The sequence below is a fragment of the Ochotona princeps genome, chromosome 1 (assembly GCF_030435755.1).
Source record: "Ochotona princeps isolate mOchPri1 chromosome 1, mOchPri1.hap1, whole genome shotgun sequence".
Taxonomy (NCBI): Eukaryota; Metazoa; Chordata; class Mammalia; order Lagomorpha; family Ochotonidae; genus Ochotona; species Ochotona princeps.
Window position 1 is genome coordinate 80,930,898 of NC_080832.1, and position 15,199 is coordinate 80,946,096.

A 15,199-nucleotide genomic window follows, 5' to 3' on the forward strand; every position below is an offset into this window, starting at 1 on the left:
ACTTACGCTGAAAGCTAGGGAACTTGTCATTCACAATAGGTTCTCAATGGCCCACTCTTTCAGAGACTAATCACACTGGAAAAGGTGCCCCTTCCTGAAGTTTCTAGTACACAGCACTTGGAGTAACACTGGATATGGCATAGTTTTCAAACCTTTTAAATACACAGCTTGGCAATGACTACCAACGTGGACTTGGAAACAAATTCTGGCCATAACAAACTCAGCTCTGTGAAGTGCAATGCTGCCTCCCAGACAGCGGGGTTGTGGGAAGGCATCTGTAAGGATAGTCAGACACACACAAAGGTTCCAGATACACTGACATGACACAGGGAGAAGGAACAGGCCACAGCTGCGCTGAGAGTGCATTACGAAGCTGTAGCAGGGCTAAAGTATTCTAATTACAAAGAAAGGTCAATAAAGAGCCCAAATACTGGGACCAGATCCAAGAGTTAGCATTCACTGTAATACCTTATGTTTGTATAAGCCTATTTGGTCCATTTACCAAATAACAGACTTTCATATACAATTCAGAATTCAGAGCTCCCCAATATGATTACTTACCAGAAGCAGCATGAAGACAGAGCAACACACCCTTTTCTTTAAATATCTGCTTTCAGGTAAGCAAAATTTAACTGAATCATAATTACCCCAGATGTGAACCAAGGGCTTTTTTGTTTGTTTTCCATGAGGAAATACCTCCATCTAGTGGTGTGCCTTCATTAAATCTCTGCCATAAGCTGTTTCCTAAGTTCTGAAAAGCTGGTAACCTCTGAACATACCCAGCTACAAACAAAGGCAATGTTCAAATAAGCTTTGCTTTGTTCTTTTTAAAACAAATAAATAGAGCAGAGCAGGTTAAACTCCTGCCTGTGATGCCATGAGCCACATTTCTAGTCTTGACTGCTCCATTTCCAATCTGGCACCCTTCTAATGTGTCTGTTAAAGCAACGCAAAACAGTGCAAGTCCCTGCCACCCATGTGGGAAACCTGGAGGAAGTTCTAGGCTTCAGCCTGGCCCAGCCTGGGTCACTGTGATCAGTAGATGCAAGATCTCTCTCTCCCTCTCTATAATTCTGCCTTCAACAAAATAAAATAAACCTTTAAAAATAATTTTAAAAACTGGTGTTTCTACATTCTATTTTTTAATGAAAGAGATTAAAAATAGTCCTGGAAATACTAAGAATTTTTGCAAAATATTAAGAATTTACATGCTATTGTTTGATTTATTAATATAAATACTGGACGTTGGTTTAAACCCCAAAACTACTACTTAATGACACCAAAAGTGTAGAAACTTAATTAAATCATGGGCATTTTGGAGGTGAGTCTAGAGGGAGGCTTTTGAGTTTTAGTACTATGCCTTGAGAGGTCATCTCTGCTTCCAGGCTAATCCTGTGATGCTTCCTACTCGCAAGCCTCCACACTCCACAATGTCACCCTCATGAGAACATGAACTAATGCACCCACTGATCTTATACATAAGCCTCAAAACTGAGTTCAACAAACTTTTTCTCTTTATAAACTTAGTTGCCTTTCAGGTAAAGAAAAGTTGGCCAATACTTTCCATATTCCTCCATACTCCACTACAGCATTTAGAGGTAACACAGGAAGCTCAGCAGCTAAAACATTTCAATGTGACGAACACTCCTTCTTGGGAAAGTGAAACCTGTTCACTCTGAAACACTGGAACATAAACTTTTCCTCATTTCAAATGTTAATATAGATGACATGTTTTTTTAAAGACTGAATTAGGAAAATAAAAAATTTAAAATTTACACATATTAAACTGTATTATAATGAAGTGACTGGTTTCTAGACCAGTGTCTGAGGATGGGCATTAAAAAATTAGTTGTCTGTCCAGAATAAAAGTTAAGCTGTTTCTTGACACAGTGGTCACTAAGTGAATTCTCTATTATTAAAACTTATTGATTGTGCTGCTATGAACATAGGGATGCATGTTGGTTTCTTGTGTAACAGGTGTTTTCTAGGAGTGCTATTGCTGGATCATATGGTATGCAGATTTTCAGTTTTTTGAGTGTTCTCCATACTGACCTCCATAGAGGCTGTACCAACCTGCAGGCCCACCAGCAGTGGAGTAGGGTTGCGTTTTCCCCCACATCCTCACCAGCAAGCGTTGTTGGTGGTTTTTCGTATGTGAGTTGTTCTTACTGGCTTTAGATGGTACCTCACTGATGTCTTAATTTGGATTTCCCTTATTGTCAGGGAACTTCAGCACTTTTTCATGTTTGTTTGCCATTTGGGTTTGTTTCTTTGTGAAATGTCTGCCCATTTCTTCAATGGTTTGTTTGTTTTGGTATTTTGGTTGTTCTGGAGCTCTTTGTATATTCTGGAGATTAGCCCCTTACCACCTATGTAGTGTGCAAAAATCTTCTCCCATTCTGTGGGTTGCTTTTTTACTGTGTCGATTGTTTCCCTTGCTGCACAGAAGCTTCTTAGTTTGATGAAGTCCCTGAAGACTGGATAAGAAAGCTATGGTTCAGCTACTCCGTGGAATATTACTCAGCTATTAAAAAAAAAATGAAATGCAGTTCTTTGTGGTCAAATGGGCCCAACTGGAAACCATTATGTTAAGGGAAATGAACCAATCCCAAAAGGTTAGATACCACATGTTTGCCTCAATTTAAGATGAAATGTCAATATGAAAAACAGTACCTGTAAATTATAATATTATTTCAGACACAAACAGCCTGTATCTCATGCAATAAGATATTGTGGTGTAACCAATGAATGAACAATCAATGTGAGTCAGACTGCTTATGATCTACATCAAAGAATTGCAAAACCTAATATACTTTTAAGACCCTAAGCTACTCGGAAATGGGGAGGGAGAGCAGAGAAATCTTCCATCTCCTTAGAATGTGTGAGGAAGACGGGAAGTATAACCTATCAGGAACATAACAGGTAACTCACAGACAACAGACTCAAATCAGCATTAGACAATAGTAAAACTACAAAACGAATGGGGGAATCAAGAGTGATCCTGACAACCTCTTAACAGGAGGTCATATGCACAGAGCAGGGGGACACCCCAGAGTGGAGCAGATGGACAGGAGGAGGCTTATATCCCAACCCTGAAGACTCCCGGATCCTCACCAAGGACTATCAGTACGGGCACCAAGGACTACATCCCAACTGCCAAGGAGACCATGGGGAATTGGAGTGCCTTCAGAGGCCAAGAACTCTGAGGTCACCCACCCCCGTTTGGATCTACCACATGGGATGGAAGAAACCCAAATCCTTCCTCACAGGATCCAAGATCATCGGAATAACAGCCAGGAGCCCTGAGCGGTCTGCAGAAATAGAAGAATAGTACACTTCCTTCGGGACAAGGAGAGGAGCTTTCACTGGTCCTTACTTAGTTCCAACTTTGGATCCCCACCCTGTCTTGCAATGACCATCATGGTTGCTTCACAGCCCCCCCCCCAAAAAAAACCCCAAAAAAACCAAACAAGCAAACAAAAAAAATTACTATAGACAGTATGTTTCAACACTATAAACTGCTAAATACTAAAATGAAAATAGACATGAGACAGCTGAATAGTACCCTATAGCCATTTTAAGGTGGATAGCAGCCGGTTCTGTGTATAAACTAAAATTGAAATGTCAATGAAGTAGTCACAGGATGTGGTTAAGAACTTGCATTTTCTAACATATTGGTTACTCAATTCCATAATGTTGTAGATTGTTGTTGATGTTATGTTGGGGCTTTTAATTGGTCGGGACGATATTCTGCCAACTCCGCCTTCAGACCTTGGTCTCCCCAAGAAACTGTTGAATTTATCTGGACAGTAAGATGCTGGACTCTATTCTTGGTATATGCTTGCAATGAAAGAATCTTGACTGAATTTGAACTGTAATACTGCAACAAGGTGGAGGAATCCACCATGGGGGGGAGGGCACAGGGAGGGGTTGGGGGAATCCCAGAGCCTATGAAACTGTGTCACAAAATGCAATGTAATTAATAATAAAAACCTTAACAATTTTAAGGAAATCAATTGTTTCATTCACTTGAGTGCACGTGAATGACATGAATTTTAAGCTGTTTTACTTCAAATATGAGAACATATCCTTTTCACATGAAATTGAAAGCAGGGAGATGATGCGAAGCAAAGGAGGGGCTGCCACACTGAACCCAGGGCATCCCCGGCCCCCATACCTCCTGAGAGCCAGGTCTGCCTGGGCCTCATCGCTGATGAGCTCGGCTTCACTCTGGGCTATCCGCAAGGCCAGCTCCCGGTCCCGGCGCTCCTGCTCCAGAACTGCCTGCTGCTGGGATTCCTCCTCCCGCTGTCTGGCCAGCTGCTCCTCCACTTCAGCCTACCAATGACAAACAATACATTTACCAAGAGTTTTTCAATCCTACCTTACCACTCCCAACATTACTTAAAAAAAAAAATAAACACACACACACACACACACACACACACACACACACACACACACACTACAAGAAAGCCAAAGCTGGAGGCCAAGCTATGCCACCATCCCATGTGGGTGCTGGTTTGAGCCCTTTCCTAAAAGGCTCCCTGCTGGGAAAGCAGTAGAGCAGCAGAACATAGACTGTTCAGAGGAAAGCATGATGGCTCAATGGCTCAGTGGCTAAATCCTCACCTTGCACTCTCTGAGATCCCATACGGGTACCAGTTTGTGTCCTGGCTACTCCACTGTTCTTACAGCTCCATGCTTGTGGCTGGGCAAAGCAGAGGACAATGGCCCAACGCCTGGGGACCCTGCACTCACATGGGAGATGCAGAGCAAGCTCCTGGTTCCTCTTTCACATCAGCTCAGTTCTGGTCATTGTGGTCATTTCAGGAGTGAACTAGCGGATGGATGATATTTCTGTTTCTCCTCTTTTCCATAAATCTGATATGCCTTTCCAATAAGAATAAATACATCTTTAAAAAGGGGGGAGGGAAGGCCCAGTGCAGTAGCCTAGTGGCTACAGTCCTCGCCTTGCATGTGCCAGGATCCCACAGGGGCACCAGTGTATGTCCCAGCTGCTCTAATTCCACTCCAGCTCCCTGCCTGTAGCCTGGAAAAGCAGCAGAGGATGGCCCAAAGCCTTGTGAAACTGCACCCATGTAGGAGACCCAGAAGAAACTGTTAGCTCCTGGCTTTGGATTGGCTCAGTTCTGGCCGTTACGGCCACTGGGGGAGTGAACCAGCAGATGGAAGACCCTTTTCTCTCTCTCTCCTCTCTGTAAATCTTCCTTCCCAGTAAAAATAAGTAAATCTTTGTTTAAGAAAAAAAAAAAAAAAAAAAAAAAAAAGACAGCTCATGTCCTCAGTCCCCTAGGTTTAGCCTGGCTCAGTTCTGGCCCCTGCAGGTGACTAGGTAGATAAACCAGTAGGCAAAAGGTCTCCCTATTTCTTTCTCTCAGAAGTGTCTTCCAAATCAATCAATAGGAAGACAAAGCTTAACTATCCCATATGATCTTTTAACTTTACACTGATATAGTCTCTATATTCTTCTACATTACTATTAATGCTTCAAAAACAGGCTTATCATTCCTCTCCTCCAAATCTAAGAGAAGGGAAAACCATCCTTCCACCATTTTATCAGAACCCCAAATACCACCTAAGTATTCTAGCTATTACTAGGTAATAACCCATACAGAGAGCTGATATCAGGAACTTAAAGCACTGGGTAAGGTTAGGTTATATTATGAAAACCAAGACAAACAGAAACACAAACACTTGTGTTTAATTATTCCTAGGCATAGGCCTTTTTAAAAACTCAAGAGCAGGAAGAGTATCTTAATATTAACCTATCAATACTACTATAGAGTTAAATATTTTGAAATGTTTTGTTGTTTGACTTTCTCCTAAATATATCAATAATACTTTTTATTGGGGTATATTGGCTAAAATCACCACCCACAGTGCCAGCATCCCTTATGGGCACCAGTCCTAGTCCAGGATGCTACACTTCCAATTCAGCTCCCTGTTAATATGCCTCAGAAAACAGCAGAGAATAGCACAAGTGCTTGTGTCCCTGTAGCCATGTGAGGGATCTGGAAGAAGCTCTTGGCTCCTAACTTCAGATCAGGCCAGTTCCAGCCATTGCGTCTATTTGGAAAGTGAATCGGGGGATGGAAGATTCTCTAAGTTTGCCTTAAAAATAAACAAACATTTTTAAAAAGAAAGAGATCATACTTTTATTCAACTAGACACTCTGATAAATGTTTAAGCTCTGGCTTCCACTGCTGCTCATGGTTGTTTGTCCCCCTCGTAGAGGCGGCACACTGCAGCTTTACTCCTTGGCAGGTGCACAATGCGCACAGCCTGCTCCTATGACCCTTCACTAAAGCCACTCCAGAAACTGTCTTAGGTCTCTGGGATAAACCAGGGACACCTTTTCAAGCAAATCAAGATACCATTTTCACTTCCGATAATGTTTCAGATTCTGTTCCAATAGGAATCTAGCACATTCGGTACTTACTTGAATACGTCTTTCATCATCCTCCCTTTTCTTTCTCTCCTCCTCTTCTTGTTTTCTCTTCAACTCCATCTCAAGTTTCCTAGGATAAAAAGCAGGAAATTCTTCAAGAAAATGAAAGAAGAAAGAAGAGAGAGAGAGAGAGAGAGAGAGAGAGAGAGAGAGAAAGAAAGAAAGAAAGAAAGAAAGAAAGAAAGAAAGAAAGAAAGAAAGAAAGAGTGGGTGGGTGTGTGTGTGGGTTGTGGGGGTTCCTTCAAAAAGCAGTTTAACTAATGGGGCCCGGCATGGTGGCCTAGTGGCTAAGGTCCATATGAGCGCCGGTTCTAATCCTGGCAGTTCCACTTTCCATCCAGCTCCCTGCTTGTGGCCTGGGAAAGCAGTCGAGGACGGCCCAAAGTCTTGGGACCCTGCACCCACGTGGGAGACCAGGAAAAGGTTCCAGGTTCCCAGCTTTAGATCGGCGCAGCACCGGCCGTTGCGGCTCACTTGGGAAGTGAATCATCGGACGGAAGATCTTCCTCTCTGTCTCTCCTCCTCTCTGTATATCTGACTTTATAATAAGAATAAATAAATCTTTAAAAAAAAAAGCAATTTAACTATTAATGAACAAGTTAAAGAAACTAGGAACACAAGTTCTCCAGGCCACAGAAACCATCAACTTACATAACTCTGCTGAGAGTAATCTTTCTTTTCCCCAAGGAGTTATTTATTTTAAAGGCAGAGTAACAAATGGACAATTAGAGTGGGAGATGGGGACACACACAGAGAAACAGAGAGAATTTTTCCACTTGCTGCTTTGTGTCCCAAACACCAACCAGAGCATGGGCTAGGATAGAACAAATCCAGAAACCAGGAACTCCATCTAGTCTATCACATGGGTGGCAAGAATTCAAGTACTTGGGTCCTCATCTGCTGCCTCGGCCATCTGGCAGGAAGCTGGAGTTGGTACAACTCAAACTGGCATCCGGACATGGGGTAACAGAGTATTAAGCTGGGGCGTAATCTGATGCATCACCACACTAGCTCACCTTTTACTTCTTCAAAGAAGCACATACAAGTACAATTAATTCTATAATATTTAATATCTCTTAAGTTTAACTCAGCTACAAATCCTAGCAGGAAAGCCCTCGACTCCTTCACCAACTAAACAACTCATTCTTTCTATCTTACCACTGCAATTCTCTAAAATAATTTGTTTCTGAATTGCAGAAAAATATAAGCACCTTTTCCCCTAGTTCATACAAAAATAATGTAGCAGTTACAGCTTTCAAAAGAACTTAAAGATTCAAATATAAAAGTCTAACCAGAATTCAAATTGTATTTAAAAGCAGCTTATGGGGCCAACATTGCAGCACTACAAGGTAAACCCCAACCAGTGATACCAGCATCCCATATGAGTGCCTGTTCAAGTCCTGGCTGATCCACCTCCAAGCCAGATCCCTATTAATGTGCCTGGGAAGGCAGTGGAGGGTAGGGGAAGACTTGAATAGAGTTCCAGGCTCTGGACTGTGGCTTGTTGCTGCTCCAACCATTGCAGCCATATCTGAACCAGTCAATGAACCAGTAAATCAAAAATCCCTTCCTCTCTGTAACTCTGCATTTCAAATAAATAAATAAACCTTCATTGAAAATCAAAGTTGTCTATGTTATCATGAACTTTCTTAAATATTCATTTATTCTAAAATCAGCTTGTTAAAATATATGGGCAAGAATTCACTACTCTACTTTTTTATAGCTCAAGACAGCAATATAAAAGCCTTAATGCCTTACATTCTCCTTTCCTCCTCTTCCTTTCTTCGACGCTGTTCATCTTCCTCGCGTCTTTTTCTTTCTTTTTCCATTTCTTCCTGAATGCGCCTCAGTCGTTCTGCTTCTTCTTCCTGCTGTTTTTTTTTCTGTAACGCACTGAGAAGGTCCTCTGAGCTTCTTACTAGGGCATCGTATTCTTTCTGTATCTGTTCCCGTGTCATCATAGTAGACTTAGAAGACAAAATAATAAGCATGTACTTTAAAAGCTGACATCTGAAACTCCACAAGTTAACCCATGCATCTACAACCAACTAATCTTCAACATATGAGCTAAAATATTTTTTCCTTGCAAAAAAAGACAGTCCCTTCAAAAACTGGGTGCAGCAAAACTGGACCTCCACACCAGGAAGTGTGAGACTGAACCCAGCCTCAGAGCCTATACAAAAACCAACTCACAATGGATCAAGAATCTGAATCTATGACCTGAAAACATCAACTTACTTGAGGGAAAACACTGCAAGACATTGGCAAGGCAAAATCTAACCATAAAATCCCAGAAAGACAGGCAGTAAAAGCAAAAACAGACAGATGGGATTACATCAAGCTAATAGGCTTCTGAACAGCAAAGAAAGCACCTAACAAGCAGGTGATGAACAGAATGGGAGGACATACTAGCAAACCATACATCTGTTAAATGATTACTATATGGGAAAGAAGGTAACCTAACATATAGTTTGGTGGGAATGTAAATTAGTACAACCATCATGGAAGTCAGCATGGAGATTTCTCAGATATCTGAGAAGTGATCTACCATACAACTGAGCCAACCCACTCCTAGGTATATACACAAACAAAATCAAATCATCATGAAAAAGTGATCTGTATTCCTGTGTTTATAGCAGCTCATTTCCTGATAGTTACAATATAGAACCAACAGAGGTCAATCAACTAATGACTGAATTAAGAAATCAAATACACATGACAGAACACTACTCGGCCATGAAAAAGCGAAATCCTGTCTTCTGCAACAAAGTGGAGGAAACTGGAAACCAGTTACATTAGACACACCCCCCAAAAAAAAAAGGCCATATGTTTTCTCTGATTTGTGGTAGCTAACACAGATTATAAAAAAAGGAAGTAAGGAAAAAAGAGAGGAAGGAAAAGACAGTAAGTAGGCAGGTAGTTTGCAGAGGTGCAGGAACTTAGCCTAGTGGTCACACATCAGAGCACCTGAGTTTGATTCCCAATTTTCATTCCTAACCATGGCTTTTTATTCCAGCTTCCTGCTATTAGAGACTTTGGCAGGCATCACTGATTGCTCAAGTAATCAGATGCCTATTATCCACACAGGAGACTGTACAGGGAATAGGAGCACGCTTTATTAGCCTCAATCTTTCTGCCTCTCAATTAACAACAACAACAAGAAGAACAAAAAAGCTTAAAGAAAATGGAATTAAATCATAAGTTCATTTTGGTGCAAAATATTTTTCAAATCTTGCTCTAGTGTTTTTTAGAGTATACTTCTTTGTCAATTGCTTTGAGTACCTTTGTATACAAAAACAAAAACATCTCTACTAAAATTACATACCTTAATTTTGGCCATTAAAGCATCAATAGAAATTTCAAGATTCTTGATCTGTTTGTTCATCTCTGGTTTTCCATCTTTTAATGCACTTACTACTTCATTAAATTTATCAAGTCGTTTCTTCAGTGTGCCCACCTTAACCAGACCATCAATGCTGTAAAGAATATACTTGGAGTTTAACTGTACTATTCAATGCTTTACATTAACTTCTTCAATAACAAAATGTTAAACAGATATTGCTAATCAGGATATTTCAGCTCTGTTTTCAGTATTTTTTAGTAATCCCTTCTTAAGATCTTTTGGTAATAAATGACATTGATATCTCTCAATAGGACTGAAGTCTTCTGGACTTAGACTGAAAACTTGTAAAATAAAATCAGAGAAGAACTTTAAAAAGTTACCTAACCTCTCTGAAAAAAAAAATCAAAGATATAAAATTATTCAAATGTTCAAGTTTGGGGTGTCTAAATGAAACACTCAAAGATAAAATTTACAGTGCAACAATACAATGCTTACATTAAAATATCTAAAATGATCAGTACACTGCAGAAGGCTTTTCATCTCTTTAATACTTATTATGCCTTGCACTCAGAGCAGCAGCTTCCATCAGCTCACACTGCTTCCCACTGACTATGACAAACTAAGCTTCTCTGGGTGAAGCAGGCTGGCATTTCTGTGAACCCAGGGACTTCTCTCTTTGGCTTCCTTCTTTCTCTGATTATTTTCTTTCACACATTTCAAGAAGTCATCTCAGATTTTAGGGTATGTAATGTCACTTCTCTTAACATGAATTTATCTCCAGTGTGTTTCCAGTATGCCAACAGCAGGCTGGGCAGTAACGGAGACGTTTATAGGTATTCCTATTTGAATCATTTCCACCCTCGCCCGCCGGATGTCAACAGTGTCGCCTCTCCTGTGAATTCACATGGATGCCAATAAAGGGACAATTAGCTACTTTCTCAAAGGTCTACAGAACATGTAAGGGGAGAAGGGTGCCTCTCATTTTTCCTTTGTATTTGTCATTTAAGTGAATTACTAGAAGGGAGTGGTTCCTACCAAAAGTAAGTAATGAGGTTTTTTATTCATTTTGTAGAATAAAAAAACGAACAAAATAAGGAATGAATGAAGTAATTTCAAATTTTACAGATGAACATTGTTATAAAGAACATGAGAAAAATCCTTAAAGAACGAAACTATTTTCCATTATGACTCTATTGCTACTTTGTATTAAGGTAATCTGGTTTTGTAACGTTCTTTATCTTACCGAGGTTTGTGTCTCCTCTTGCAAAGCCACATTCGAACAGTTTTCTGCATTTTTATACAGGCCTCGGCTCGATATTTAATTTTGTTTTTCACTGTAACAGCAAAGCAAAATGATACAAAAGTGTTCCATTTAAATTGCATATACAATATTATAAAGCTATTCATTTTCACAAAGTGACCTTTCAAGAAACTGGAAATCTTGATAGACATAATGCAACATCACCAAGCCAGAAAGTTAAACATTTCTCTTAATCTCTCACATCTTTTTATTATTATTATGTATTTATTTTCATTTTATTTGAAGGGCAGAGACATAGAGACCTTCATGTGCTCATTCCCTTTCCATTTGCAAGAGCCGGGCTGGATCAGGCCAATGCAGGAATCTAGAACTCACTGCAGGCCTCTCTCACGGCAGCAACTTGAGCACAGCAGTCACCACCTGCTGCCTTCCCAGGTGCACAGTGGCAGCAGGCTGGATCCGTTACTCAAGCACAGATGTGCCAATATGGAACGGCTATGCCTCAAACAGCACCTTTGCCTCCCTCTTTCGCTTGTTACAATGTATACCATGTATATGGCTAGGTTTATACTTTAAATGCACTGTTATTTTATTATACTAGTCCCCAAATTTCCTAGGCAACACTGTTCTATGAAATACGAAAGTGTGTCTTGAATGAGGACTTAGCTAGAAAGATTTAAGAAAAGCTGTGTACTAGACCTCCCTTGGGGGACTGAGCGAAGCCTTTTGGGGAGGTTCCTACGTCAAAGGAAGCTGCTTAATTCGAGATGCTCAGATCTGAACTAATATTAAAACATTTCTTTAGGTTCCAGGTATGTGGTGTAGTAAATTAAGCCTCTACCTGCGATGCTGGCATACCACATGGGCGCTCGTTTTACTACTACTGTCTGTTCTACTTCCAAACCAGCGCCCTGCTAATGTGCCTCAAAAAGCAGTGGAAGATGACCCAATTGCTTTGGCCCCTGCAGCCACATGGGAGATCCAGCTAAAGCACCTGGCTCCTTGCTACAGACTGGCCCACATCTGGCCCTTGCGGCCAGCTGGGGAATGTGTTAATGATTAGAAGATAGCATTTTCTTTCTTTCTCTGACTTTTTTTTTTCCGAATAAAAAGAAATGCGTTTAAAAAAGCATTTTCTCAACTGAACTTGAGCTGTGGTTATGCAACAAGGTGAAGGAATCCACCATGGTGGGAGGGTTTGGGGAGGGGTGGGAAGAACCCAAGTACCTATGAAACTGTGTCACATAATACAATGTAATTAATGAATTAAAAATAATAAATAATAAAAAATAAATAAAAAATTTAAAAAAGCATTTTTTCAGTGCTTCCCCATTAAGAACTTGCAAAATTCCTTAATTAGTGGCCTCAATACCACTAACAGTTTACAAATGGAGGATACAGCAGATAAAAACACAATGTGTTTCCCATCACAGTGCAAAGTATAAAGCTGAAAGCAATGAACCGTAGTGACAAATACATTATTTTACGTGAGAAAATGAGCTTGCTTTATCTTTTTTCTTTATGATAGTTTCCTTTTATCTAGATTTATGATTGTCCAACAAAAGGCCTCATAATCATCATTGTTTACATGGTTCCTTTTCATCAGGCCGAAGTAATTTTATCTTTCTATTAATAAGGAATGATTTGTTGAAGTCTTTTCACAGGCCTGAAATTATTCCAGGTACGACAGCAGTGGGTATGAGGAAGACAGGATAGACAAATTCAAAATTTAATCAAGTTACTCTTTCTCACATAGTGTTCCCCTCCTCCCAAATATTTAGCCCCTCATCCTTGATTTGATCAAAGTTAAGCAGTAGCCAAACTTGGCAAAGACACACAAAAGCAGCGAATCCTGGGGCATCAAATAACAGGAGAGGCAGGAGGACAGGCTCAAACCCATGCCCATGCCCATGCCCATGAAAACATTCCAGGAATTCAGACCGACCTCCAGCAAAGGAGAGCCACAGAAAGCTTTCAGTTTCAAGAAGGAACTCTGGGAAGCTGGGAAGCCTGTTGAGAACTACCAAGTCATTATGCTCGTGGGGAAAAGAGGCTCCTCTAAGACACAGGCAGAAAGACAAAACCAAACCGAAAAGCAAGGAAAAAAACAAGGGCCATATTTAAAGGAGGAGGAATCAATAGAGTTTGGTGAATGACAAGATTTCAGGGATATGAAGGAAAGAAATGGAAATGGTGTGATAGCATAGATAATAGCAAATGAATATAGGAAGGCTAGGTCTTCTGAAACATGTCTGGGACAAGTCCATCACCTGATCTTTGCCATGACCTTGGGTTCTTGGAAAGTCCTGAAAGGAGAGTGAGAGGTCTTGTCACACACAAAGGAGTATCTCATTTGGGGATGAGATTTTGTTCTGGTTTCTGTACATGGTAGAACCTGTTTGTCTGGTTCTGCTGTTCCCTACTTGGTAAGACACAGTTCTTACTGATTGGATAATTATCCAGTCTTGCTGACTGGATAATTGATATCGTGTAAATTTGGTTGGCTGAATGAACTAATTGGGTATCTGTGTTCCATGGCCCTACAGTTGACTGGATAATCTGTTTTGTGTATTGATGTGAGCTCAGCTCATTGAATGACTACTATCATTACCAGTGTCCTCTTATTACGCTGAATGACTGTTACTTAAAAAGCCCTGAGCATGGCTGACCCAGGCTGCTCCCCTCTTCCATGTATAGTGGCACGGGACAGTATACCAGCTGGTGAATAAAGACTACTGACCTTCCAAGAGTCCGCCTCTGGCTCATTTCTGGGATAGATTTGGTCAAGTTGCAACAATGGCACACAGATGAAGTAGAAAACTCGGTTTAAGCATTAGAGAATGAGGGCCCGGCGGCGTGGCCTAGGGGCTAAAATCCTCGCATTGAAAGCCCCGGGATCTCATATGGGCGCCGGTTCTAATCCCTGCAACTCCACTTCCCATCCAGCTCCCTGCTTGTGGCCTGGGAAAGCAGTCGAGGACAGTCCAAAGCTTTGGGACCCTGCACCCACGTGGGAGACCCGGAAGAGGTTCCTGGCTCCTGGCTTCGGATCGGCGCGCACCGGCCCGTTGCGGCTCACTTGGGGAGTGAATCATCGGATGGAGGATCTTCCTCTCTGTCTCTCCTCCTCTCTGTATATTCGGCTTTCCAATAATAATAAAATCTTTTTAAAAAATTTAAAAAAAAAGCATTAGAGAATGAGATGGTGGCCCAAGGAGAAAAAGAGCAATGACTCAGGGCAGTGGGTTCTCAGAATGTGATAAAAGTTATACTTCTCTCATTCAGATGAAGAAAGTAAGTACCATATACTCATCACAACTAAAGGAAGGAAGGAAGGACGGAAGGAAGGAAGGAAGGAAGGGGAAAGTCAGCTTCCAAAGCTCAGTACATACAACACAGGAAATAGTGTGAAGAAACAGGGGTAGCAATGTGAACACAAGTCATGTACTGGCTGCCCAGAGTTCAACTGTGAGATGCCCGTTGGACAATCATCACTTCCAAAGTAACAAAAGATCTTGCTGACAAAGAAAGCACCCACATTTGATGACTGACAGCGAACACCACTGAACCTTCTTCCAGCGACTGCAGATAAGCCAGTGATTGACTCTTTTAACCAACTCTGCCAAGTGGTCAGGGTCAGACTTCATAATCTGATCAAATTCTGCAAACTAAAAAGTAAAGTAATACTAGTATTAAAAGATATTTTAAATACACAGAGATATCTAAAATAAACAATACAAATTCAACATGAAACTCTGGAAAACGGTTGGTTATGTGCCAATTATATAGTCTTATAGACATCTTAATGGGGAACATACAGCAAATCCTAATACATTTGGCCACATTTTGCTGACTTATTTTTCCTTCCTTCAGAATCTTTTCACTGGGTTTGGTTACTAGTAGATCCAATAACAAAAGTAGAAAAAAATTCTTAAACAACAATTGCAGATGGTTCGCAAAAAGAATTCAGAAAAGAAAATATTTCTCTGAAGTGGCGCATTCACATTCTCAGATATCTGTATGTAGCTCTGAATTTATATAGATGATGACTTCTTACAATCAAAAATAACTTAGAGTGATAAAAACATCTTAAACAAGAGAAATGTTGAGTTTACAGAAAGTA

The 15,199-nt window shown here is 40.7% G+C and overlaps 1 protein-coding gene across 4 annotated transcripts in view; it reads right to left on the reverse strand.

Annotated features, from left to right (window-relative positions):
• MYO6 (myosin VI) overlaps nucleotides 1-15,199 on the reverse strand; it is a 161,344-nt gene that overhangs the window by 16,440 nt on the left and 129,705 nt on the right. For all 4 annotated transcript variants that reach the window (XM_004580451.2, XM_004580452.2, XM_058661274.1 and 1 more), the window contains exons 23-28: nucleotides 14,615-14,744; nucleotides 11,059-11,149; nucleotides 9,798-9,948; nucleotides 8,231-8,439; nucleotides 6,464-6,542; nucleotides 4,178-4,338 (exon numbers count right to left, since the gene is read on the reverse strand). In XM_004580451.2, coding sequence (XP_004580508.2) covers nucleotides 4,178-4,338; nucleotides 6,464-6,542; nucleotides 8,231-8,439; nucleotides 9,798-9,948; nucleotides 11,059-11,149; nucleotides 14,615-14,744 — 821 coding nt within the window. The remainder of the gene's footprint in view (nucleotides 1-4,177; nucleotides 4,339-6,463; nucleotides 6,543-8,230; nucleotides 8,440-9,797; nucleotides 9,949-11,058; nucleotides 11,150-14,614; nucleotides 14,745-15,199) is intronic.